The following is a 24,978-nucleotide window of genomic DNA, read 5'->3' on the forward strand; positions in this document are numbered from 1 at the left end:
GTAAACTTTGGAGAAATTTCATGTATATGTATGTTCTGTCCTTGTTGAAAGTTGAGGTGGGGAGGGAGAATCATTTCAATTACTCCTCTGCATTGACAATTTTGTGTTTAGAAATCTATAGTTACCTCATTCCAGGGGCATTTCTGTATTTGGTTTTTATTTGAAACTTAAGTTATCAACTATAACATCACAGAGTTTATGGTGTATTATTTTAGTAGTTGTGTTATATTTTGCTTGGTTTACTACCCAGTCAATTGAAAAATGAATAGTATCTTCTGCACAATTAGAATTACCTTTCATATTGCCTTTGTTTCTTATGCACCAAATGTAGATAATTAAGTAATTACTAGATTAAAGAAACAGTTATGTTTATTATATTCCTATTGTATGATACTTTACATCCCTCATACTGTTTAATTTAATTCACCCAATAACTTCACGTAGAATGGAGAAACTCAGAATCAGAGGCATTACTTAAATTGCCCAGGTCGCTCCTCCCTGTGGCCTCTATTGGGATTCTTCAGACATCCGTTTAAGGTGTGGCTTGTACATTGCTGAAAGTAATACAGTTAAGAGCTAGATTTACGGGCATCTCCTTTTTATTGAGAGTTGATTTCCACATGTCAGTGTTTTTCCTGTTTGGTGCCCATTTATAAGAGAGGAGCTGGCAGAACTTCTGGGCCATCACCCCTGTTATGCATGGTCACAGGGTGATGGAGAAGCAGGTACTAAAGGTGATGGCACTGAGATTGACGTGGAGCTTTGGTCATTTTATCTAACTGAAGTTATTTTAAGGTGAATTAGTTACCAAGAGATACTTATTTTTTATTTTATATGTTAACAAATATTTCTCTTCGTACTTGAATCTTTAGTACCTAGAAGGTGGCTGTCATCTGAAGAATGTTATGGTCAGTAATTCATATTTTTCTCTCTCTTTCTCTCTCAGTGCAATGAAACCTCATTCTTTTTTGAAGCTCGAAGTAAAACTGCTTGCAAGCATCTTTGGAAGTGTAGTGTAGAGCATCATACATTTTTTAGGTATGTTAATGTGAGAGTTTTGTTTGTTGTCCTAATAAATGAAAATTACATTTGTTTTTATAATAACAATTCTGTTCTGTCTACAAGTAGAAACTTAGAAGTGTTTCTCTTGTTTTGTTTCTTCAGTCACTTAATTCTCTGGATCATATTCATAGAAACACACACATACACACAAACATCTTTGGTCATACTGTAAGAAAGGGTAAAGGACAGCTTTTTCTTAGGTTTATGCAAAAAGTACAGCTTTGTTCTTGGTGGAAATTAAATGTTCTGCTGTGGACATACACTGCCTGTTTGCCATCTGAGTGGAGGTGTGGCGTAGGCATTTGGGTGTACAAGACTTACTGGAAAGACCAATGTTGACCATGTAAATTCAGTGGGTATTTAAGACAACAGGGACTGGGTGAGGTCACTGATGGAAAATGTGAAGAGAGAGAAGCGGAAAGCCAAGGACTGAGCTAGACCTTCCCAGCATTTAGGTAACAGGAAGAGCCAGCGAGAAGTAGAAGGAGGAATCAGTAGAGTGTGTGGGAAAGGAGGAAATGAGGGAGGAAAATGTCATTGTTAATAAGGAGCTGGCAGCTGCACTGTGCGTTCATGGGAGGTCAAGTGAGAGGAGGTAGAGAATTGGACATTGGATTGTGGGATGCTTTTTGTTTCATATCCTTCTGGTGTACAGATAAAAGTAAATTTTATCAAGTAATACAGTAAGCTTCATTTTAAAAAAATTTAAACTAGATTAACTCTTCTCGTTATTCCTATTTGATTTGCAAGGAGCAATTTCCCCAAGTAGTATGATGTTGGAGAAATAGTCTTATAAAATGACCAATGTACTTTACTGAGTTTGGATTAGGAGGTGGGATGTGGCCCAGACAGTCTGAGACATTGCCTCCAGTTCAGTGAGGCTGGGCCTAGGAGTTCCCTGGGGAGGTCTGTTGAAGGTATCCTGGAGTGGAAGTACTGGAGTTTATTGTACAAAGAGGAGTGACCCACCACAGCAGATATGATTGACTGTCATGAAAACTCTGGCATGGATGTGTTAATGGAGTGACAATGATTTGTCAAATTTTCCAAAATGATTTTAATAGAGAAAGTAAGTTGATTCACAACTAAAGCTTCTAAGGGATATGATGTATATAATAGTTTTCCGCAAGTATGGGCATTTTGATATTATACATATAAAATCCTAGGATGTGGCTGTTTCAAATATTAGCTTAAAATAACTATTTCCTGCAATACATAGAATAAATAAAATATTTCCACTCACTGTTAAAAAATGCTGCACTATTTTCTACATAGCTTTTGCTCAGGTGTTGCATAAACATCTGTATTTATGAGTCTTTAATTTTCTTTAAAAAAATGCATTAGAATGCCAGAAAATGAATCGAATTCATTGTCAAGAAAACTCAGCAAGTTTGGATCCATGAGTTACAAGCACCGCTATAGGTAAACGGCAGTTTTTTCCTTTGGTGTGTGTGCGTGTAAATAAATATTTAATTCAGCTATCTACATATGTGCATGTAAAGTTTGTGATTTAATGTTTTTTCGGATTTTTCCACAGTGCCAATGACTTTCAAGTTATAGCAGTTTATTAAAACTTTCTTGACAAAGATGATTTTCCATGTTTAATTATATTTAATGCTGCATTAGTTATGTCAGGTTTAGGGCTTTTACGATATGGTGTAGTTTATTCTCTGAAGAAATTCATCTTGATAAGATTATATTTATTTCTAATTATGTTGTGATTATGAAACAAAATAGCTATTCTGAATAGTAGTTGATGGCTGTTCTTAGGACATTCAGTTGATTCCACTATTATAACAAAATGTGTGCTTTATACTGTGGATCAAATCATGTTTCCTGCCACATGAAGCCTATATGTAGTAACGCTAGCAATTGTATCTAAGATTTACTGAGCAGTTATTAAGTGCCAAGTTTGTGCTAAATGTTTTCCATTTATTGCTTCTTTTAATCATTGTATTCTTCTTAATGTTATCCTCATTAATATGTGAGGAAACTAAGGCTCAGAGAAGCCAAGTCACTTCTCAAGGTAATCCAGCTAGACAGCAGTAAAGTAGCTTCCACACCGACATTCCATCTCCAGAGCCTGTGCTTTAAATTAGACAAACTCTTAGCATGTTGTAGGGAAAGCATGATTGTAGTGCAGCCAGGCAGGTGCTTTTGTGTCTTTCTAATGCATTAAAATTGGAAGCCTGCTATGTTTTGAAAAAGAATTAGTTTTGTTTTAATTTGTTCTGTAAAGTGGAGAGCCTATGGTGTGCAAGGCATGGTATTAGGCACCCAGAGATACAGAGTCAGATCTAGCCTCCTCTGCCTTCAGAGAGCTACAGTGTTATGCAGGCAGGAGGCAAGTCCCTCCACCCCTTAAAACCAAGCAGGGTGCAGAAATGCCACTCAGGAGGTGTGACACTGTTCTATCAGTTGCTTTAGGACATCACTGCGTGAAATCCTTACCTAGGAGACCTAAAATGAAGCTGAGTCAAGTGTTTGCCTAATTTTAATTCCTCTTTTATAACCTACTTTTTTTTTTGTCTTGTATTTGAAGCCAGGGATAATCAGTAAAAGAGTGATTAATATTAAATGTTCAGTGCTTTAATATTTGCATATTATTCACTTGGCTATTTGCTCATTTGATGACTTAAAATAAAACTTAATGGTTAATATAGATTTGCTTGGCATTTGTATGAGGTTATTCATTGATACCTAAAAATTTAACCTTTGGGTTACCAAGGTTCTTCCCCAGACAGTGAAATAATTATCAGAAATTTAAGGAAAGAATGAGAACAGCTAATAGTATTTGAGCTGTTCTTCTAGTTTGGGCATAAAATATTTTGAGGGTTATGAGAGAATGTATAAATCTATCTCTTAGTGAAAAGCCATCTGTCTTAATGTTCATACTATTAAAATTGCAATTATGCTGTATAACATATGCTGTAGTTGGTTTCCACAAATTTACCCATACCTGACTTCTCAAATTTATTGAAATGCAAATGCTCTGGCCATTGGGAATTATTCAAAAGTTATTGGATTTTGCATATTAAATATCATTTCTTCCACAAAAATAATTAAATGTAACCTTTGCCAGAATTCGAAGCTGTGCTAAATCTGTTCTAATTTTGTGACTGATCTTAACTGCCTTGTAAGTCTTAGTGAAACCCAAATCTCCATGTCTATGTGTAGAAAGCACTACTGTTCCACCACCCCTGGAGGAAAGATGTTTCATCCCACTGCTCAGAGCTAGGCTTAGGCAGGAATGGGCATCTGACTGCTGGGTAGTCACCAGCACAGGGATTGTTAATTGCTGAAAGAGGGAAAACAACCAGCCTTTAACAAACAGCATATGTCTACTCCTTTTTGAGACTTTCTGGAGGTATCATGCAATGAAAGCAGAGCTCTGGGAATACAGACAGCCCCCTCCTCTACCCTGCGGACTTTTAGAACGTGGGCGTTTAAGAACAGCAGAACAAGTGGCTGTGATGTGTGAATGTGGTGGCTATGTGTATTTGTGTGCATATAGCTGTGTGTGTTTATAATGGGGGAGGGGGTGTGTATATGTATGTGATGGAGTGTCTTGCCAATGGGTTTCAGGCCCGGACAAGTTCACTATGGATTCAATGAGACTGAAAAATGACAATGAAATGTCCTTGGGGTGAAAGGGCTTATACCCAACTTTATTCCCATGATGGCAGGTCAATCACTAGAATCCTGTCCACTCAGAGCAAGTCTGAATGCAGCAAGCTGGTCTCTGCTTCTGGGCTTGTCTGCCCCTGCAGCTGTCTCAGTCTCTGCCCTCAGCGCTGTCACCACTCCAGTGTCTGCTCTCCTGCAGCCTTGCAGCCCCGCCATCATGTTGCCCAGAGCACTGGGCAGAGCTCTTTATATAGCATCAATAACGATATATTGCCCACACATGTGTAGTGAGTGAGCCAACTATGGCCAGGTGAGAATTCAGGCCATAGGAACCTTCACTTTATCCACATGGAGGAAGACAGAATTCCTTGCATCTTAGGGCTTGTAGAATACCAAGAGATCCCAACCTCTCTTAGAAAAACTAATCATTATTTATGGGAAAAGCTAGATATTTTTAGTAATAAGTGAAACCAATCCTTTAAAAAATTCAAAATTAAATTTGTGAGGAAAGGCTGGGCTGAAATCTGGCAAACTAATTCTTTGTTTTTTTATTATCAGCATTAATCTGAATCAAAGATTGATTAAGTACTTAAATGGTAACCTTGCCTTGGCCTGGCCTGTGGTTCAGTTTGTAGGGAACTCGTTTTGATGAATCATTTATACTCCAGAAATGGGGCTTAGACCTGAGAAACCCCCCGGGCACCCCGCTGAACTTCTTATAGGACTTGAATCACCGGAGCTTTCCACATTTCTTAAGGAGTGCAAGAGAAACCAAGTTCTCCTGACATCCCCTCCAGCCCCGCTTTGTGTCAGGTGCTTTCCCCTGTGTTACTTTATTTAATCTGCTCAGTGACCAGCTGAATGAGATATCACAGCCTCATTATATAGATGAGAAATTAAGCCCCCCACAAAAAAGTGAAGTAACTGAATTTAAGACCCTTAAGCAGTAAGTGGCCAAACTGGGATTTGACCCAGGTGTCTCTACTCTTGAGGATCTCTCTTCTACCCAATGGGTGCCGATTGTGCCCTAACTTCAGAGCTGAAGGGCTGCTGGCAGTGTCACTCATCATAGAGTGGGAATGTGTGCGCCCCAGTGTGCGAGGCAGGGAAGTGGATGGGTCATGGGAATAAAGCTCTGTCCTGTGACTACGGACAACCACCAGATACGCTTGGGAACTCTTACTCCTTACACTGTAACTCACTGTTGTCAGATACTTTCTGCCACAAGGAAATAGTAAGAATACTGTACAAGAATATTTCTGCTAGGAAATAGCCTGAATAAGAGGAGATACATATCAGTGAGGAAAATTAGCTCCAGGAGATGTTGGAAACAATCTGCTGAAGACCCCAGTTTAAAACACCTGGCCTACAACTTCAAACAAGTTTCCTAGTGTTCTGTCCTTTCTCCTGCACCCCTGGTTGTGCCATACTGACCAGCTGGAGGTCAAAGAGCTTGTTCTAGTCCTGGGATAAGGTCCATTGCAGCCTGTGCAGATCAGTTTATGTTTGTGGACCTTAGTTTTGTTAATCTTATGATATGATTTTCTCATTTTTCCTTTTCCCCTGAGTGAGAAGGCATGAGGAAAAATGGAATAATAAGGCAAAATCTCATTATAAAATGCCTCAGTGGTCCCCATACTGGGTTATATTCTTAGGGGAAATATTTTTTCCTCTATGCAGTGAAGTACACAGTCCCCAAGTCTTTCCGATAACAGAGAAAGCCTGTTGTAAGTAGACTTATCTTCATACTCCAAACCACTTATGATAATGGAATTTTGCTCTATGAAATTTCTTTTAGCTTTTCAGGAGAGAGATTTTGCTATTTGTTTTACCTTGTGTATTACCGTTAAACAAATAATGAAGGTTCAAATGAAAGGAAACCGGTTACAGGGTGCTCCCCTGCTCTCCCCTCCCCTCTGCCTGGTGCCCATGAGTTACTGACCTTGAGGTAGGCTCACAGACGGGGCTTGTCACCATAATTCCCAAGGTAGCTCACATCAAGTGGTGTCCCCAGTTATCCTGATGAGGAGCCACTTCTTATGAGTGTTTTCAAGCATCTTTTTATTTCACATAAAGGTGGATGGGGTACTAAGGAGAGGAAACGTTCACAGAACCCTGGATGAGGTGAATTTTCTTTACAAATATCATTTCATCTCTTGGGGAGAGAGTCACCCAATATTTATGCCAAAAATTTAGGTTGAATAGGATTTGTTGTTTTTTTTCCCCTTCCCATAGGTGGCTCTTGCAGTAAATCAGATTAGATGTATGGAAATGCATTTTCCTGTACCTAAATGATATTTTACTGTGTGAAAGCCAGGATCATTCACTGGCTCAAATTCAGCAGCTGTGGAATAAATTTTTAATAAGATGAATGTCACTGAAATTGAACAAATGAAAGTACACAATTCCATGAGAAAATTACTTGAAAGTTAGTCCACCCCTGGGGAAAGCTGCCCTCTTGAATCCTCACAGACTGTTGAGAGAAGCAGCTTTGTGAGGGCTGGAGGTTTGCTTTCACCCTTCCTGGGCACTTGATCTGGCCCAGGTTAGGTGGCATAATAAGTGGTTAATTGTGCCATAGCAGGGTTCAGAGAAAAATCATATCCGGTGGTCCCATGCAGATGCTTTATAACTTGCTGTGTGAGTAAAACATGGACGTGTGGTTTATATAGAAGCATTGCCCTTGTGTAATTTATCCCAACATAATTTCTTTATTATGTAGCTGTAGAGCTGAAGACCATCAGCATCCTCTATTTCTAGTCTATCATTCTACTTCAATCAAAATGTAACTGCTTTAATAAACCCTTTCCCTGTTTCTCTGAAAGATCTTTCTGTCTAACCTCTTTCCTATTAGAATCTAATACTATCCTTGGTTAATATTGCAATGAGAATCAATTGAAAACCCTTATATACTTATGGCCTGTATGAGTCTTGTGTTTTGCTTTTCTCCATACTACTTTGCATATATTCTGAATGAGCTGTTGTTTAATTTTGTGACTGTGTGGTTTTACCTGTGTTAACCAAAATGTTGCTTTTTCAAGTGGCAGGACAGCATTACAGATGAGTCGAGATCTTTCTATTCAACTTCCACGGCCAGATCAGAATGTGGCAAGAAGTCGAAGTAAGACTTATCCTAAGAGAATAGCACAAACACAACCAGCTGGTAAGTCACTGACGTCACCTTGCATTTCCTTTAAGGCTTTTGGTGTAAGATAGGCTCAGGGAGTGACTGTAGCCCTGTAGATTTTTTATTGTTAGTAGTAGAATTTTTAATTTGACCCTGAAAATGATCAAGCAGTCAGAAATTATGAGTAAGTAGACAGGTAATCAACCTGAATCATCATAACCTAATGACAAACTATTTTTGATGGGATTAAAATCTCAACTCAGCAATTTCTTAGTCTGATCTATCTGAGGTTAGAATTGAAACAGATTCTTAGAAAAAGTATTTTAAGAAAGGGACACTGTTGGAACATGATCTGGACAGAATTCAGTTGGTTTTGTTTCTGTTGGTCTTTCTTTTATTGTGAAATATACATGTAAAAAAGTACATAAAACTTACATACGTAAGTACACATAAATGTATATGTGTATATATACATATATTGCTACATATATACACATGCAGGCACACACACACACAATTAACAGAGTGCAGCCCGGAAGCCCTCTTCCTTGCCTGATCACACGTTCACTGTCTCCCTCCTCACCGTCTCCTCCCTCCTCCGACTTTGTGATAATTACTTCTTTACTTTTCATTATAATTTTACTACTTATGTGGCCTTCCTTGAACAAATTCGTTTATTTTGCCTGTTTTTAAAGTTACATGAGTGAATCATAGTATGTGTTTGTCTGTGTCTTGCTTCCTTCTATCGTTAATGTAGTATATACTGAAGTACATTCATTTTTCTAGCTGTTGTATGTGTTAAATTTTACCTGTTGATGGATGTCTGTGTTATTCAGAGTTTTTTGTTTTTAATGAAGACTAGTTTAAGGAAACCACCTAGTCAGTCAGTTTTAATCTATGTTCAATGCTCAGAGCTTACAGAATTTTACTGTAAAGTGATATCACTAACTTTAGTTTGTAGCTTTCTTATAGATCAGCCTCATCTAATATGTTCCACAGACTTTTCTCATATATTGTCTCATTCAAGTGTCATCATAACCGTGTGAGACAGGGCAAGGCAAAGATTATGTTCCTGTTACACAGATGAGGATGACATGGTCCTGGCAACTGGACAGGGGTGGGACTGGGGCAAGAGCCCAGGTCTCCTGGATCTTTTTGCCATACTGTGTAAAGTAAATGGAATTCTTAATAACAGTAATTAATGGCTGAACATTTAACAACAGTTGACATAGCATTATGACATCTACTACTTCACTTAGTCCTCATGCCAAGACTATGAAGAAGTGCTTGAGTTTGTTGTTTTGCTCCTGGTTTAGAGAATGTCACCTGATTTATTGTTTATTAAGTCACATTAGATCTGACTGTAGGTCTCCTCCTTTTACTGGGCTGGGAGGAAATTAAATCCTTTCTCATGGTTCTAAAATAAGACAGGTATTATCATTATCCCTATTTGGCTCATGAGGAAAGTAAGGTTTAAAAAGGTAATTTGGAGCCCAGAAATAAACCCACAAATATATGGTCAATTCATATATGATAAAGGAGCCATGAAAATGCAATGAGAAAGAGTCTTTTCAATAACTGGTATTGAGAAAACTAGACAGTACATGCAGTAGAGTAAAACTGGATTACTGTCTAACTCCATATATAAAACTAAACTTCAAATGGATTAAAGACCTAAATCTGAAACATGAAACCATAAAACTCTTAGAAGAAAACATAGGCGAAAATCTCTTGAACATGAGCATGAGCATTTTATTTTGAACATGTCTCCCTGGGCAAGGGAAACAAAAGCAAAAATGAACAAGTGGGACTACATCAAACTAAAAAGCTGTACAGCAAAAGACACCATCAACAAAACAAAAAGGGAACCTACATGGGAGAATATATTCATAAATGATTTATTTGATAAGGGAGTAACATTCAAAGTATATAAAGAGCTCATATGACTCAATACCAAAAAAACCAAAAAACAAATAACCTGATTAAAAAATGGTGGAGGACCTGAACAGACATTTTTCCAAAGAAATACGGACGGCCAACAGGTACATGAAAAGATGCTCCACATTGCTAATCATCAGGGAAATGCAAATAAAAATCACAATGAGATATCATCTCATACCAGTCAGAATGTCCACTGATCAAAAGATGAGAAATAACAACTGTTGGTGAAGATGTGGAGAAAAGGGAACATTCCTACGTTTTTGGTGCCACCACTATGGAAAGCAGTATGGAGGTTCCTCAAACAACTAAGAATAGAAATACCATATGACCCAATAATTCTACTTCTAAGAATTTACCTGACAAAAACAAAATTCCTGGTTTGAAAAAATATATACATCCCTGTGCTTATTGCTGCATTATTTTCAATAGCCAAGATATGGAAGCAACTACATTTCCATCAGTAGATGAATGGATAAAGACAATGTGGTACATATACACAATGGAATATTACTCAGCTATAAAAAGGAAAGAAATCCTGTCATCTGCATGATTTGCATCCACAACATGCACAGACCTAGGGGGCATTATGCTGAGTGAAATTAGCCAGGTGGAGAAAGACAAATACCATATGATTTCACTTATTTGTGGAATCTGAAAACAAAAAACAAAATGAACAAAACAGCCATAGACTCATAGACATTGAGAAGTGACTGGTGGTTATCATGGGGTAGGAGTTGGGATGGGTGGGTGATGAGGATAAAGGGGCACAAAATCTCAATCATTGTATAAGTTGGTCACGAGGATGGAAGAGCAGCATAAAGAATACATGGTTGTGTAACATCTTTCTTTGTTGACAGATAGTAACCGCACTAGAATGTAACTGTTGAACAACCACTGGGTTGGGTTCTATACTTGAAATCAATATGATATTGTATATCACCTATGCTTCAATTTGAAAAAAAAGGTAATTTGGCCAAGACTGCATAATCAGTAGGTGGTGAAGGACAAAAAAATCTGCCTTAATATTTAATATCTTTATCTTAATATTTTGTATTTATCTTGGTATATGAGCACTCTTAAATCCCATTTAGGTCAAGTACACTGTGGTATAATTAATAAGAAAATTTTCAAACCCTATGCTATTTCTGAACCACCAGGCCTCATGAAATTATTCTGAGACCAAATGAGAATATCAAAAGCATTCCTTTCTTCAAATCAACATTTCATTCCACTTGAGATGGCAGGAATCACACGTGCATTTTATACAACCTGCTTAGGTTGTTCTTTTTCTTTTCCTCATATGCTCTTATGATAACATTTGCCTCTGTAACATCGTGTGTGTGTGTGTGTGTGTGTGTGTGTGTGTGTGTGTGTGTTAGAAGCTGATTAATTTAGGGACAAAGGGTTGTTCCCCCCCCCCCCCCCATTTTATACAACCTGCTTAGGTTGTTCTTTTTCTTTTCCTCATATGCTCTTATGATAACATTTGCCTCTGTAACATCGTGTGTGTGTGTGTGTGTGTGTGTGTGTGTGTGTGTGTGTGTGTGTGTCTTTCTCCTTGGATATCCAAATACTAGAAGCTGATTAATTTAGGGACAAAGGGTTGTTCCCCCCCCCCCCCGCCCTTTCTTCGCTTACAATGCAGTGACATGCAGTAGTTTTCACAGAGCAGCCTGGAACTGATCTACACCCACCCCACCCCGTTTTGTTGTAGTAAAACACTTCCTTTTTCTAGGGGAGGAGGGCATGGCATATACACAGCCCAGGCTTCTCTGAGGACAGCCTCTCAGTAGCAGAGGGATCTTTTAAGAATGCAATATATATTATACTTTTATTATTAAAAAAAAATACATGCTTGTCTTAGAAAATTTAGGAACCTTAGAAGCTTCCCTCCAAAAAAGAAAAAAATCTTTCATAGTCAATTCCTTTCTCCTAGTACTAACACTGTTATATAGCCTTCTAGTTTATGTTTTCTGCAAAAGTGATATAGTTATTTTAAAACCTGATTTTCTTATTTAATTGTATATCATGGATATATTCTAATAACATTTTAGGTTTTCTTATACAGCACCATTTTTTAAGATCTGTATAATTAATTGTCTGTTGCATAGATATATAGACATGACCTAATTTATTCAACCAATCTAGTTCTTGGATGTTTAAGCTGTGACAAATTTTGAAGACTATAAATATAACTAAAGTGAATGTAGGGTTATCTTTAAGCCTCATTCGTGCTGATTTATTATATTTTAACAATGGTGTGTTTTCATCATTTTTATTCTAAAAAGAATTAAATGCTGTGTTTAAAAACTAAGACAAAAAAAGTTTACTGTGCTCACATTTCATTTTGATTTTGAATTACTTTAAGTGTGACTTTTGAGCTTGGGTTCCACAAAACTGTGTTTGAGGACTCAGAGATGACCCTCCCCTTGACAGTGTGATTGTTCTGGTTGGGGGTGGGGGTGTGAGTATGGGGGGACAGACCATTTATCGAACGCCAGTGATGTGGTGTCACAGAGGTTGTTACGCACATATGAACGATGTTGTGGGGGCAGAGATTGTTCTGTGGTTTTTTTTTATGTCACATTTTCTTTTTCCTCTAATTCAGATGTACTCTGCTTTGAGCCTCAGTTGAACCCATCTGGTAGAGACCCAGTCTCAGCCATCCCCTACTGTGAAGATCATGAGGAGGTTCTGACTTGAAGCAGAGTATTTGAAGGCCCTCCTATCTTCACCTACATCTGTCCCTGTTGTGTAGCTTGTCCCAGCGCCCCAGGCCCCCCAGGCTGCAGATGGTGTGGGCAGCTCTGTGCAAAGCCGGGCTGGGATGTGCGAGAGCAGAGGGGCTGGGAGTCTTTTGTGTGGGGTCAAGCCTACCTAGAGATACCAAGCTGCTGGTCCCCCTTCAGAGCGCTGCAGCCTGGAGGTGGGGGCCGCGGAGTGCCTGCAGGTCACTAGGTCACTGCGCTGCCAGGCCTCTGTCCGCTCCCCACCCCACAGGCAACTCCTCAAGCCCTGTCACTTCTTCCTCCAACACTCCCAGCTCCAGGGCCGCCCTATTCCTCGGAAGCTCCCTGTTACTGACACTCATTCATGGGTGCCCAGGCAGGAAAGGAACAAGTGCTTTCTTTTTTTAAGGAAAAATTTTTATTTTTATTGGCGAAAGGGAAACAAAAGTATTACTTTTCTTAATTACCCTGCTGTATTGCTTAAATCTTATTTCAAAATTTTGATAATTTAAAATGGTAGAAAGCTGGTTTCTAAGACATAAAGTCTATTAGGTTGTACTGTATTTGGCAAAATCGGAGTAATGGTTGAAATAGAAGATTTATTTTTTACTTTAATAAGGGAAGCTATTAATTTTCATGGATTGAATTCTGCTAGTATTCTCTCAAACAAAAGTTAAGAACTACAGTTTCAGGAGTTATCAGCATAAATTCTCACCTCATTCAACATTTCTTTATAATAAAAAACAAGTTGTGCTAGAAAAGGAGGCTTTGCTTTTTGTTTATGTCCTTAATTTATAGTGCATGTCACTTTAGGGGACATTCTTTTATTTCTTCTGAAGTTCATGTAATTCAGTCAAACTCAATGACTAGTCCTCTTGGCCTGTATCTCAGTTCTCTGCAAACTTAAAAGGCATTTTTTGCACCTCTCAGTCAGGCATAATAAATGTCCTGGTAGCTAAAAAGCTATTGTGTTTAGAATCCGCCAGGGCTGGGCTTGGCACTTGGATGAGGAAGTGCATTCCCGAGTCAAGAGCCCTGCACCCCACCTGCCTGCTGCTCCACCCAGAGGAGCGCAGCGCCCGGGCAGGCAGCCAGGGCATTCCGGCAGATCTGAGCACCTCCGAGGGGCATGGGGGCAGGGCAGCAGGCGAGATGGCAGGAAGGAAAAGTGTGCATTTGTTCAGCCCTTTCTCTGACAAGGTTTTGGCAACTCATGTAGGTGTGTTCCTGTCACAAGAGAGTCTTTGCTGTAAGTAGTCAGTAAAGACAGAATATTTGCCTATAACCTGTACTTAGCTGTAAGAAATGTAAGGAGGGAAGCCATTTGCAATGGATAGACAATGCTAGGATTGTCTAGTGCTGCATTTTAAGTTCTTAAGGATATCACACTGCTGAACAGAGAAATCAATAGTTGCAGTGTAGTCTTCAGACAACTGAAAAGCAAGAGTGGGGGACGTTTTGGCGTTCCCACCCTGAATCTCTGGAAGACACTGCAAACACAATGCCCAGGGGGGTCGTGAAAATGACTTCTAAGTGAGGGTGGTTCATGCCAGTCAGCAAATAGCTATTTTTCAGGCTAAGCCAGCTGTGTCCGTGCAGAAGAGTGGACCCAGTGTTGCCAAATCTTCCAGTGTGTTAAGGGAAGCATGAAATTTGGATATTTATGTAAACTTTCCAGAGTTTTAAATATTGGGAATTTCATTTTAAAGAAAATGTCTGTGTGCTAAATTGAACATTCCTGAGGGCCAGATATGGCTTGAGGGCTACTCTTTGGAAATTCTGATGGACAGCTCTGATGTGAATGGCTTATCCACCTGTGCTGGGGACACTGAAGGTTCCTCCTGCATTACTTCTGAGCATCACTAAATCGGATTCAACACACCACGATGCCCAGTATTAGCACTTTGTAGTTATTAGGTCAGTTGGCCAACTCCAGGGATGAAGGTGCCACACAGCTCTGGACCTCATAGTGAATGATTCACATGTAGGCAGCTGACCAGCATCTACTAGTGACCTGCAGAGGGTACAGCCCAAAAGAGTGACAGAGAAATGCTTTAATATAGTGAAGAACAATTTCATTTAATGCAGTACATAGCTCTGGGCTGCTGAGGAATAGTAATGTTGAGAAAGTAATAATCACTTATTGACCACTTCCTTTGAGTGGCACATTGCCTCTGAAATGATATCAGCAGAAGCTGAATTTGGCTTGTGGCAATCAGAGATACATTTTTAAAACTTTTCTGAAGACAAATGAAAGGCAAGCTATGTGAGCAGACACTGGTATGTCAGACCTAAGCAGTGTGACCTAATGAACCACATCTGATAAATCTGGGTTCAGCCTCAATAGTCCACGTACTAATTGTACAATGTTAGGAAGTCACTTACCCAGCCTAAGCCTCAATGTTTTTGTCTGCCACATGGGGAGATTAATCCCCATGTTATAGGTTGCTGTCATGGGGATGGTGTCTGAAACAGGCAGAGCATCATGTTGAGCACATGTAATACACTTCAGTTTCTTTCACCTAAACCAAAGGAAGTCTTTTTATACACAGTGTGGACCAATCTGTAAGTCCATCTGTCAGTCTTCAAATTATATTTACCATGTAGCATAGCATCAGCTTCGCCTAGAGAGGACAATATGATTCATGGAGCAGGTGTGGCCTTTTGAGAGTGATGTAAGGAGCGAGTCATTCAAATACAGTGAATGGGGCTCAGAAGGAAATTGACTAGTCTTGTTTTATTCTAGAAGATGTTGTATAAACAAGGTACAAGGGAAGTGGGCAAATCAAAGTGCCCTCTGTGTCCAGATTTCTTTTGCTCTGCTTGCCACAGATCTCTGGATCCCCAAGGGCAGCTGTAGCAGTGTGAGCACCCCAGAGTTACGAGCTGTCTTGCTTGCTGTGTTCCTAATTCTCAGAGTAGTCATTTTTCTTTTCTGATTTTTACCTCCCATCCCATGCTCACCCTTCTCCAGCCCTATTGGGATATTTTAGGCTATGAATTGGGAACAACAGACTCTTTACAGTGAATTCATAATAATGATGAGATTGTATGATAGCTTAAAGTTCACACAGTTAATCATGTCGTTGTCTAGTAAGGTGGTTTTCTTCATTTGAAGCAATGAGCTGTTAGGCTTACCTGAGAGCACTTTCCATGTCACGCAGACAATGGAAACAGAAGACAAAGAAAGGGCAAGGCTGAAAGGGCTCAGAGAGGGAAGCAGAGCTACTGAATGAGTAAACGAAGCTGGGGCTCTGGATGAGGATTCACAAGTTCAGTCCCCACCTAGGTATGTTATTAGATCAACAACACTTCTACAATACAAGCAGGTCTATTGTTGTGTTTGTTATCACAGAGACTGGAAACTTCCTAAATATCCTTTAGCAGGTAACTGGCCTAATAAAGGAATGTATGTGTACCCCTGTGAAATACCATGTCCCTGGTATAAGAAATCTGAGGGCAGGATTTGAATTTGTGTTGGTCTGATTCTACAGTCCCACGTCTGTCACAAAGGCCCAGCCTGCCGAGGATCCCACAAGGGAAAGGAATGTTAACAGCTCACAGTCATTGAGCATCACTGTGTGCCTGGCACTGTACTAGGCCCTCTGCAGGTAGAATCTCACTCATTTCCTTTAGAAGATGCTCTGACTCTCAATGTACAGATGAGAAGACAGAGGCCGGGACTTTTTCAGGCCCCTGAAGCTGGAATTTGAACCCAGGTCTGCAGTATAGAGAGGGGAAAAAAGAACATGATAAGTTTGTGCTGATAGGGAAGGATATCCAGGATACAGTATCAGTAAGAGAAAAAGGCAGTGGAAGTGGGCAGGGCCAGCAGTGTATAATGTGCTCCCATTACATAAAACTACAAACAAAAATTGGAAATTGAAGTGTGTATGTGTACATATGTACTTGCAGACAAGTACAAGAAACTAGTAACTGTAGTGGCTCTGGGGGAGGTTTGTGAAAGAGTGGGGATCAGGAGTGGGAGAGAGATTTTTTACTGTATGATCTTTAATAGCCTTTGCATTTTTACCATGCTGTACTTTAAAAAAATCCTACAGATAGTTGTCATGAATGCATTAAATTCACAAAGTGATTTGAAAGGTACATGCAAATTTCCAATGGGTATATTTTTGAAAGCTCAGATGAGGACCCTGATGATTATGCTAGGAAATGCTCATTTTAATTTATGGAGATGGAAAATGTAATGACACAATAGAAATTCAAATGTTAGCAATCTCTAGTGTTGTAACAGATACAACCCAAATCTTCAAGGTGAAAACACATAAAACACATTCATATCTGTACATTTTAATCTAGGCCTTACCATATAGAAAATTGCATTATAGGTTATCAACTCAGAGCATGCTTGTTTCAAAGGAGGAAGACTTGAGGTAGGACCCAGAGTCCTTGAGTTAGATGAAGTAGAGGACAGTCACTTTGTGCTGTAGGTAAGGAAACTGAGGGCCAAAGAGGTAAAACGATTTGCAAGTGTAGCAAGTTGTGAAAGCCTTGGTATTTGAATGAGAATCACTAGGCACTTTGAGGAATGTCTGGAAAAAGACAGTAACATAATAGCTTTCACACTTGTTGGGCACTTGATGAGTGTTGTGAAGTTTTTATTTATCCTCTTTGGGTCAGCTGAAGACAGGAGAGGAGTATAACTTCTTATACAAGGGAATTAGAACAAGACTAACAAGGGTTATTATGTGGCTAGTTTTGGAGATGATTTCCAGAAAATTTACCAGAGTGTTAATTGTGTTTTAGAGAGACTGTGATTATGATTTTTATTCTATAAGGTGACAAATTAGAATTAGATACTCTACTGTGATATATTCCATATTTGTGAGCCCGCTTTCTCTTTATCCTGACTCTAAGGGCATTGAGAAGGCATGTGGTACAGAGGGAGAAAAACAGAGTTGTACCTGGTGTGAGTAAACATGAACTCCTGGTCTAATGTCGCTGTGACATGTGGCACATCATTCAGTGATCTGGGCTTTCGTCTCATCATCCATAAAACAAAGGAACTGAGTACCTAAACTTTAAAGATGCCTCTTTTTCCCAAATTTCTTCTCTTTGGCTTCCTTGTCACAGAGTTGAAAGGACCACATAAGATAAAAAAAGACTTTGCAAAGATTTTCTTGTTTGTTTTTTAGTATTTTCTTTTAATCCTCACTTCACACTTGTCAGAAATGATCTTCCTAGAGTGCAAAATACATTTTTGTCATTGGAAATGTATAACTTTTTTTTGTACTTCTGTGCATAAAAGCTTAGCTGATTCTTTAAAACTTATGTTCAAATGAAACTCTCATTGACAAATTGAATGAAATTAATTGCAACAACCTTTGCATAAATACCACTTTTAAATTATTCTTTTAGTCCAAATTGAATAGATGAATGGATTTTTACCTCATTGGTTAACTCCTAGTTAGAAGAAATTCATGCTATCTTGGTACAAAAAACCTTTCTGGACAGGTTTTTGCATTTGTCTCTGCCTTTGACTGTGAGGACGTAGCCAAAGACTGGTCCTTTCATGAACCTACTTGTACTTTGAAAACTCAGCACTGTGAATTGCTCTACTTTGGCAGTTGTTCCTGGTCACAGATCTAGAGGCTCTGCCTTGATTTTACTAATAACCATTTAGGCACATTTCTCTGCTTTTTCACCCCCTCTTTCTTTACAGACTCATGAGAATGTGTCTGTCAACTGTTTGAGACTCTGTTTTGAGATAGATCTCTTAAGCAGATGTCCTCTGAGGATTCCACACCTTTGTTTCACCATCAGATTCAGGATTCAAGGTGGTAATATCTCAGCCAGTGTTTTCTTCAGACTTTTGGGAAATCTGGGATCGCCTTCCTTACTTAGTGGTTTCAGTGTGGAAGATGTCTGGAATTCCTGGAGTTCAGGGTCATGTAGGCAGGCATAGGGAGACAAGGCAGACCAAGGGAGGCGTGCTTGTGCTGCAGAGCAGGGGCCCTGGCCAGGACTTTGAGCGGGGCACTACACTGATCTCGGCCGAGTCCTGTCTGGTGGGGAGATGGTCCTCTGTAGCAGTGGTGTTGCTCCCTCCCTCCCTCCTGGGGTGAGAATGGGTGCCTGAGGAAAGCGCCCAGTTAGTGTCCTTCAGAGAGAAGCTGGAATTGGAGCTCAGGGGAATTGAGTCACGCAGCTGGCGAGGGCCACCCCTGTGGGGCTGCTGTTGCTGCCCAGGTTCCCAGCACACCCATGAATAGGAAAGCAGCTGATTTGCAGAGAAAGAATAGACTCTCTGTGAGAAACACTGAAGGACATGCAGCTTTGGGAGGAGAAACAGGGGTAGCCATGCCTTACAATTCCCATCTGTAAGATTCTGCTGTGTCTTTAGGAAGAGATCCCAATCTGAGATAGTTTCCTTGCAGTTGATAACAGTAATTAATTACTGCTTTGGGTAACCCCAGGAGGCAGGTGGGTGGTATTCTCCTTTTACACATCAGAAAACTGAAACTCAGTAACACTAAGTACTTGTTCAAGGCTATACAGATAGAGCAGGATCAGGATGTTACCTCACGTCTTTGGAATATTAGGGAACACATTTGGAAAGTAAATGGAAAATGAAAAAATTGGAAAGGTTTAGAATTATCTGAAAATATACATCTCCTGTCTTCCCCGCAGTTGTGTGATTTCCTTACGTCGCTAGATGATCTTGTTTCAGAAGGCTCTCCCTAAGACAGTACATTCCGCTCATTTACAGAGGAGCAGCAAGCCAGCCTACCTTTACATCAGGTCTTTTTTTTTTTAAGAAAAGGTTTAAGTTCTTTGGGACATTTTCCCTAGCAAAGTAACAGTGTTAATTGCAAGGAGTATTGGGTAGATCACGTATATATTGAAGACTGTTTTCCTTTGTTGACTCTCTTTTCTCTTCTGCCTTGAAACTGATGTTTATTTTCATTCTCTAAGAGATTTCTTAATATATGGCAAGTCTGGGTAGGTTTTCTCTAAAAAGTTGATGTTTCCACTCTTCCTATGAGTGTTTAGCATTCCATGCATAGCTACCAGACTTAGAAAAGCAAGCAAAACTAGAAGCCGCTTCAAGTTATTCAAGTTAAATATCATGTATATATAAGTTAAATACTATAGCTTTAGTGAGTTACTCTAAGTGAGACTTTCTTTTTTCCTTTCTCTTCTCATTCAGTAAGAATTTATTGAGCTTATACTGTGATTTATAACAACAATCTTCATCCCTGTTTCTGGCACAGAGCTCTTATAACCCTTGGAATTTCCTATGTGATATCAATAAAGGTGAAAGAAGCATCTTTTGTTATTCATATCAAGCCCCTTTTAAACACATCTCAGTATTTGTTGGTAAGATGCCTTGTGGAAAGCCCCGAGGCATGGTGGCAGGTTGGGTGCCAGGGGAACTAGCCACAATTAGAGGGTTGGAATTTTCAGCCCCACCCCTGACCTCCAGGGGGACATTTGGGTTCAGTTACCACCACAGCCAATGATTTCATCAATCATGCCTATGTATGGAAGCCTCCATAAAACCCCAAAAGGACAGGGTTCTGAGGGCTTGATGAACACATGGAGACGTTCCTATATACAAGCTCAAATATGGAAGCAAAGAAAAACAAAAAATTTTCCCCAATTTTGCCTTACTAAATAAGCCTTTTAAAAGTAATCTTTATATACAATTATATAAACTTTGTATTTGTATATACTTTATATACTCTTACAATTGCATCAAATCAAAGCCTCTAAAGCAGTGGTCTAGCACACTCCTCTGAAACAGAACTGAGTGTACTTTGGGTGTGGAGCTGTCTGCCTGCCCTAGATCAGGGGAGCATAAAGATGGATGGAGAAGGTTTGCTGTGCTGCTCTGAATCACGTGGCCCTGTTGGAGGGGTGAGGGGTGCTGCAAGAGTGCTACCTGGTTGCTACCAAACTCTTATTTCCTTCAGCTGTGTCCTCAAAATCACAGGAAGAAACACTTGGTATCGGAGTGATCGCCACACCCTTTGATTCCAGCCAAGTGTGCACAGATAGTTGTTGTCATTGGGCCTAAGAGGGCTGAGAGATGGGCCCCCTCTGCTGTTACCCTATCTGGCAGCCCCTCCAACGCACACAAGGGTAGATCACAAGTTCTTCAGACAGAGCCCTTTCATTCTGCTCTGACGGCCTCAGGGAAGGAGCCGATGCCTTCCTAGGCTCAGAAATGCCTTTCTTGTTTTTGAACTGGCATGACCCAAAGGAAGGACGTCTGTGACCACCTCTGTGTGTGTGTGCCTCTGTAGCTCTGGTGGGGGTGTGGAGGATGAAGTGCTTTCATTTCCATCTGGTGCACACTCCCAGGCTGATCAGTTTCATAATGAGGAAAGTAGAGGGATCCAGGAGGCTGCTGGGTCGGGGAAGAAGAAACTGGAAGCAGACCAACTAGGGAAGGGACTTTCATGCATGAACATTTTCCTAGCATCTTTCTCATCCACACCCATTCTTTATAAGCTACCCTCCAGCTTTTTAGCAGAATGCCTTGTTTGATCTTGCAAAATCAGTGTCTCAGAAGTCTGTATATTTGTGGTAAAGAGGTAACTGTGCTTAAGTACCACCCCTGCTCCTTTTGAATGCAGTAACTCTTGAGAAAAGCAGGGGTCTGGTTGCCTTTTTGGGATGTATGGGCAGATGTCAGGCATTTGAACTTTAAAGAATTAGCAATTGGATGCTGAAGCACCTCCATTTTCCAAATTGTGTGTTTTGAAATTGAATTTTGTTTTACATAATTTGGTGAGTGTCTATTCTTCCAACTATAAAACTTCATGATGATAAGTAAAAACAAAAAGGTTTCCTTGGCCATTTACTGTTGGACCATAATTTGTGGTGTTAGAAAAATGTTTTATTTTGCTAATTCACTATGTCACCTGCCATTTTTTCCATACTACCCAGTCTAAAGTTGGTGAAATTGAAGCAAAGTGACTTTGTACTGTCAGTGGGAGAACTAGAGCTCAAATATATTCCCTGTTATTAGCTCATTCTTAATTCATGACCACCACATTTCTTCTGATAAATCATACTGGGCTTAAAAAATGTAAAATCAAATTGGCTTTACTGAAACCTAATAATGTGTTATGTTGGGAATAGTTATAATTTGTCCTGATTATTTGTCTTAAGCATCAGATGCAGGTTTCTAAAAAAATTTTAAGTATAGATAAGAAAATGTGAATCAGTGGGATAAAATTTAACCAAAAGCTTACAAGTTTATTAAATTTGAGAGTTTTTAAAATGAAATCATTTATGTATTATAATCTTGCTTTATTTATTGACCATTTATCCTGTTCCCCATATAGCAGAATAAAGCATTCTCACTTGTCAAATACATTTTCATTTAATGCCACACATTTCATCCTCCATGCCTACCCTGTAAATTAAAAGCAATGGCAACATCAAAGTAACATCAAAGATTTAATTTGGGTTGACAGGTATCAAATTGAACTACAAATTTTGTGAGACTCATACTACTATTTAAATGTGAAGCATCACCAAACCTTGACAGACAGGGATGACTTCTAAGAATTGCCCCCAGATCAGGTTGCTAAACAGATCCTGGGAAAGTTGATCCTGTTTGACAGCCACTTTTTCTGGACTGAAGGTGAAGGTCACTTAAGAGGAGGGTACTGGAATGTGATCAGAGCTAAACCACACAAAAGCCTGGAAGTGGTCTGATGCACACAGGCTGGAAGCCTTTGCATATAAGGTGTTAAGAAATAAACAGGCAGGAGAGCATGGAGCACTGGACGCAGGCTGCAGAGCTGTTTAAACCGGAGGGGATTGTGTGAGCCAAGAGTAAGCTGCAGTGACTACCCATCCAGGAACTAAATTGACCAAAGGTCCTAAACTAGATTTGGCTCCTTAATAAGGATATTTATAAAGCATTTATAATATATACAATAAAGGTAGTAATTTTAAATTATTAATAAATAATAAACTGTAGCAGTCTCCTGATAAACTTATTCTTCTAAATGTGACCAGCCTTTTCATTTGAAGTCCTTTGTTTATTTAATGTGAGCGATATGTAAAATGATGTGAATGCTCCTAATTCTCAATGATCCTGCTAGAGTTAATATAGTATCTAAAATACAGATTTACTTAGGAGCCTTAATAACCATATGTCAATAACTGACCTTTGTTATGATAATCTGTGACTATAATTTGAAAGATTTCTGTGAGAGATGGTAGAAGGCCGCTTTTAAAGCTCTGGGAAGTAGCCTGCCCAGTCCCGTAGGATATGTCTGCACTGGTCTCTTGCCCACATTTCCTAGAGCACCACATCCAGCCCTTTTGTCTTAGTTTTGATACTTTTTAAACATAATATCATTATTCTGAATTTTGCTTTCTTGTGAAAAAAATAGTAGAAACAGAAATACATCCTTTGTGGTAACAGACCTTTGTGATACCTACTTGAGTCAAACACTGTGCTGGCAGCCATGGAGGGGTATAGTGATGTGTTCTTCCACTTCATTAAGATTTGGAAACCTTATTAGCTTTTATTAGTAATTTAAAATTAATAACTTTATTGTATATATTATAAATGCTTTATGAAACATACACATGATAATTCATGTTTCTAGCTATTTTAGATGGAACACAACTGTTTGGCTTTAACTAAAAGAAAGAATTGTCCCAAATGGAGTGTAGGAGGTTTGCCCTCAATGTTTTATTTCTTGCAGCAGTTAGTGGTTAAATAGCTGTCCACTTTATAGTAATTTGCTAAACTGTTCATATATGCATGTCATATTATTTTCTGGAGGCCTATTATAATTTACAATGAAAAAGGAATGGGGAAAAAGATTCTCCAAGTTCAGAATATCTCCTGAAGCAGTGCCTGGAATTCCATTGTGATCAGCTAATTTTACCTTGTTAATATTTGGCTGCTTCTTTACCTCTTTAGAATGGAACTCTTTGGTGGCCAGTAATACACCAAGACAGGAGCCCTTTAGTGTGATCATTTGTCAGAGCTCCTCTTCTCTCTAGCCCCCAAATCTGAGCTAGTGTAGAAGGGATGACTCTGAAAGGTGGTATGATGAGGGAGGAAGAGCTTGGAAAGGGAAACAGTAGTGTGCCTCAGCAAAATGCAGAGTCAGTAACCTAAATAATGCATGATCTATCTTTATTTGGCAGATTTCAATAACCCACACATATCCTAGCTTTACTGAATTCCTTAGCTTTCTTCCCAAAGGGTAGTATGATAAAATCTCACTAATTTGACCTAATTAAGATGATGGCTAAAATACAGTGTTTAAAAAGAATAGTTATTTTAAGTACACATTTAGTAACATAAAGAAAGCTAATAAGTACATATTTCCTAATTAGGGCTTTTAAAGAAACCTGCATCCATGAATAGAAGAGAGTAATTTATATTTAGCATATGATGTTATATGAGGGGATACTTCAGAGGTGCTCCCCGTTAAGTTAATGGTTGTAAGCAGCTTTTCCTCCCGTGGTCTGTTTTCCTGGGAAGGCATTAAACCCTGGGCTTGTCCAGTTCACAAGAAAAGAATAGTCAGCCTAAAGAGATGAGAACTGGAGCAGACCTGGGCTTATTCGTCAGCTAGTTACACAGGCTTTGGCCACCAGGAAGTTCACCTGCCCTCAGTGCTTCTTGGACTGATGTTTCTGGTCCTGGGTGTTCATCTCCCTGCCATGATCCCTCCTTCCCCCAACCTGAAGAAAAAGCCCTGGGTACAGGAAGGTCCCTGCATTTATACTATAAATTAATAATACCTGCTGAGAACAATGCCACATTTTTAAGAAGTTTGTTAGGAACAATTGTCAATGTTAGGGCACACCTACTGTCTGGAGCACAAATGAATTAATCCCTCCTGCCCCTGCCCCTCCCCCTGGGCATACTACATAGGGTTCACATTTGAGAAGCACTCCATCTCAAATCTGTGCCTGCATTTTGGGAATCTGCTCTTGCAGATTATTATTAATGATTATGGCAAAATAGCCTGTGAAGAGTCACTGCCACTATCTACATGGGGTAGTTCAAGGGAATTGGTTGTGTCCCATTTTCCATACCCAGGGCCTTTGGGAACTTTCATCAGTGTTGTTTTTTTCTAATGCCTGGATTCTGAATGTTGCCCCGACATGAGCTTACTTCTAATGCCATACCTATCTTCAGGCTTACCTTTCCATTTCAGGATTCCAAAATAGGAACAAAGTGCAGATACTGAATCCAGGCCAAATCCCTTATGGTAATAGTTTTTGGAGCCCTTATTTGAAACCACTGTTTTTTGTCTGTCCAGGATGTATTCATTAATGTTGACCTTTCCTGATGAGTAGTCAGACATGCCTCCCAGTGTTCTGAAGGAAACTGCCATCTTCGGGGTCCTCAGATATTTCTCTTGCTGTCTCTCAGTGTTGGTTGGCTTTAAGAGAAAGAATTCTTTGCTTAGTTGGCTATTAAATGTGTTCATTGGACTTTCTTTTATCTTCTACAGAATCTTTCTCTGATGAGCCCTT

At 39.5% G+C, this 24,978-nt stretch overlaps 1 protein-coding gene across 5 annotated transcripts in view; it reads left to right on the plus strand.

The window, feature by feature from the left end:
* EPB41L4A (erythrocyte membrane protein band 4.1 like 4A) overlaps nt 1-24,978 on the plus strand; it is a 278,688-nt gene that overhangs the window by 190,343 nt on the left and 63,367 nt on the right. For all 5 annotated transcript variants that reach the window (XM_057492674.1, XM_036886897.2, XM_036886896.2 and 2 more), the window contains 3 exons: nt 947-1,038; nt 2,407-2,484; nt 7,731-7,852. In XM_057492674.1, the coding sequence (XP_057348657.1) occupies nt 947-1,038; nt 2,407-2,484; nt 7,731-7,852 (292 nt within the window). The remainder of the gene's footprint in view (nt 1-946; nt 1,039-2,406; nt 2,485-7,730; nt 7,853-24,978) is intronic.

Source organism: Manis pentadactyla, chromosome 2, assembly GCF_030020395.1.
Source record: "Manis pentadactyla isolate mManPen7 chromosome 2, mManPen7.hap1, whole genome shotgun sequence".
Taxonomy (NCBI): domain Eukaryota; kingdom Metazoa; phylum Chordata; class Mammalia; order Pholidota; family Manidae; genus Manis; species Manis pentadactyla.